Source organism: Monodelphis domestica, chromosome 1 (genome assembly GCF_027887165.1).
Source record: "Monodelphis domestica isolate mMonDom1 chromosome 1, mMonDom1.pri, whole genome shotgun sequence".
In the NCBI taxonomy this organism is placed as follows: domain Eukaryota; kingdom Metazoa; phylum Chordata; class Mammalia; order Didelphimorphia; family Didelphidae; genus Monodelphis; species Monodelphis domestica.
In genome coordinates, this window is record NC_077227.1 from 720,385,665 (window position 1) to 720,387,169 (window position 1,505).

Below are 1,505 nucleotides of genomic sequence, written 5' to 3' on the forward strand. Positions count from 1 at the left end.
CACTTCTATTCATTGCTCGTGAGGTAGGATGGAATTTAGAGAAAATAAGTTATGGATAGATAGATAATATTTGTCTGTAGCCCAAAGATTAAAGAGGGAATTTTAAAGAAAAAATTGGAAGTGTGTGGTGGGAGTTAGGTATCCTAAAAGATATATTAGTTCTGTCATTTGACCACTGGAGGGAGACTCAGTATTTGAAAGCTGAAAGTATGCTGATTTCAAAAGGGGACTTGGGGAAGAAATATTCAAAATGTTCCCAGCCATGGAGAAGATAAGGTCCTTTCCCTTACTAGGTGTTTTGCATTTACTCCTACCCCAAACTCCTCCTTGCTGTTTCAAATCTTTATCAGTTGCCCTGTCCAGCACTGGACAGAGTTCAGTGTGGAGATGGAGTCCCCAGCTCAGCTCCTCTGCCTTCTCCTATTCTTGCTCCCAGGTAATATGGGGAGTAGATTATGGAGGACTGAAGGCTGATAGAGATCTCTTGCAAGCTGATCTCTGCTGCATTCTCTGTTTCAATGAGAGAAATCTTTGAGATTGACATGAGAGTTAGAACTGTGTTGAAAAGAATGAGTAGATATTAGTGATCAGAGATTAAATAGATTGGGTAAGGAGCAGAAACAATCTTGGTTCTATAACCTCAAATGTCTTCTTATTAATTTCAGGTTCACAAGGGGGAATTGTTCTGACTCAATCCCCAGCTTCTGTGTCTGTGTCTCTGGGAGAGAGAGTCACCATCAAGTGCAAGGCCAGTCAGAGCCTCTTACACAGTGATGGGAAAACTTACCTCCACTGGTATCAGCATAAACAAGGAGAACTTATTAAAGCACTGATCTACAGAGTTTCCAATCTGCACTCTGGGGTTCCCTCTCGATTCAGTGGCAGTGGGTCTGGGACAGATTTCACCCTCACAATCAGCAGTCTGGAGCCTGAGGATGTTGCAGAGTATGTCTGTGGGTGCTGGCCCCTACACAGTGCTCTAGTCCCTAACAAAAACCTCCCCAACTCATTTAGCCTCTAATGTCAGGGGAATAACTGTGTCCCCAGAGTCCTAGGCTCAGAGCAGCTGCTTTTCTAGAGGTGAAGAAAAGACTTCTTTCAGCCCTCTCCTTAGAATTCCTTTCTTCAGTCCCTATTATTTACTCCATTATTCAAGTGGCAGGATGACCTTATGGCAAGAGCTATGGGCATGCATTTTACCTTGGCTATGTTCCATATTTTGACCCCCAGTTTAAAATCTGTACAATGGTTAAATGAAGGATACATGGCAAAATATTTTGCAATTCTTAAGCATCAAAAGAAAATAAGTGATTATTAATTTTATCCTTAAAAGATCTATGAATGTATCATTCTAGACAAGCAACTTACCACCTCTGTGCCTCCTGTCCCTCAAGTACAATATGAAGGCATTGGACTTCCACCTGATAATCTGCCATCTTCTCATCTGTGATACTATGAGAATACAAGTTCCAACCCTTGGCAGTAAATGATCCCAATACTAAACT

At 41.7% G+C, this 1,505-nt stretch overlaps 1 gene segment (V, D, J or C); it reads left to right on the forward strand.

The window, feature by feature from the left end:
- Nucleotides 1-379: 379 nt before the first annotated feature.
- On the forward strand, nucleotides 380-1,113 carry LOC100617538 (immunoglobulin kappa variable 3-11-like). The segment is given in 2 exon segments: nucleotides 380-436; nucleotides 666-1,113. Coding segments are annotated over 2 exon segments (405 nt in total).
- The last annotated feature ends 392 nt before the right edge of the window (nucleotides 1,114-1,505 follow it).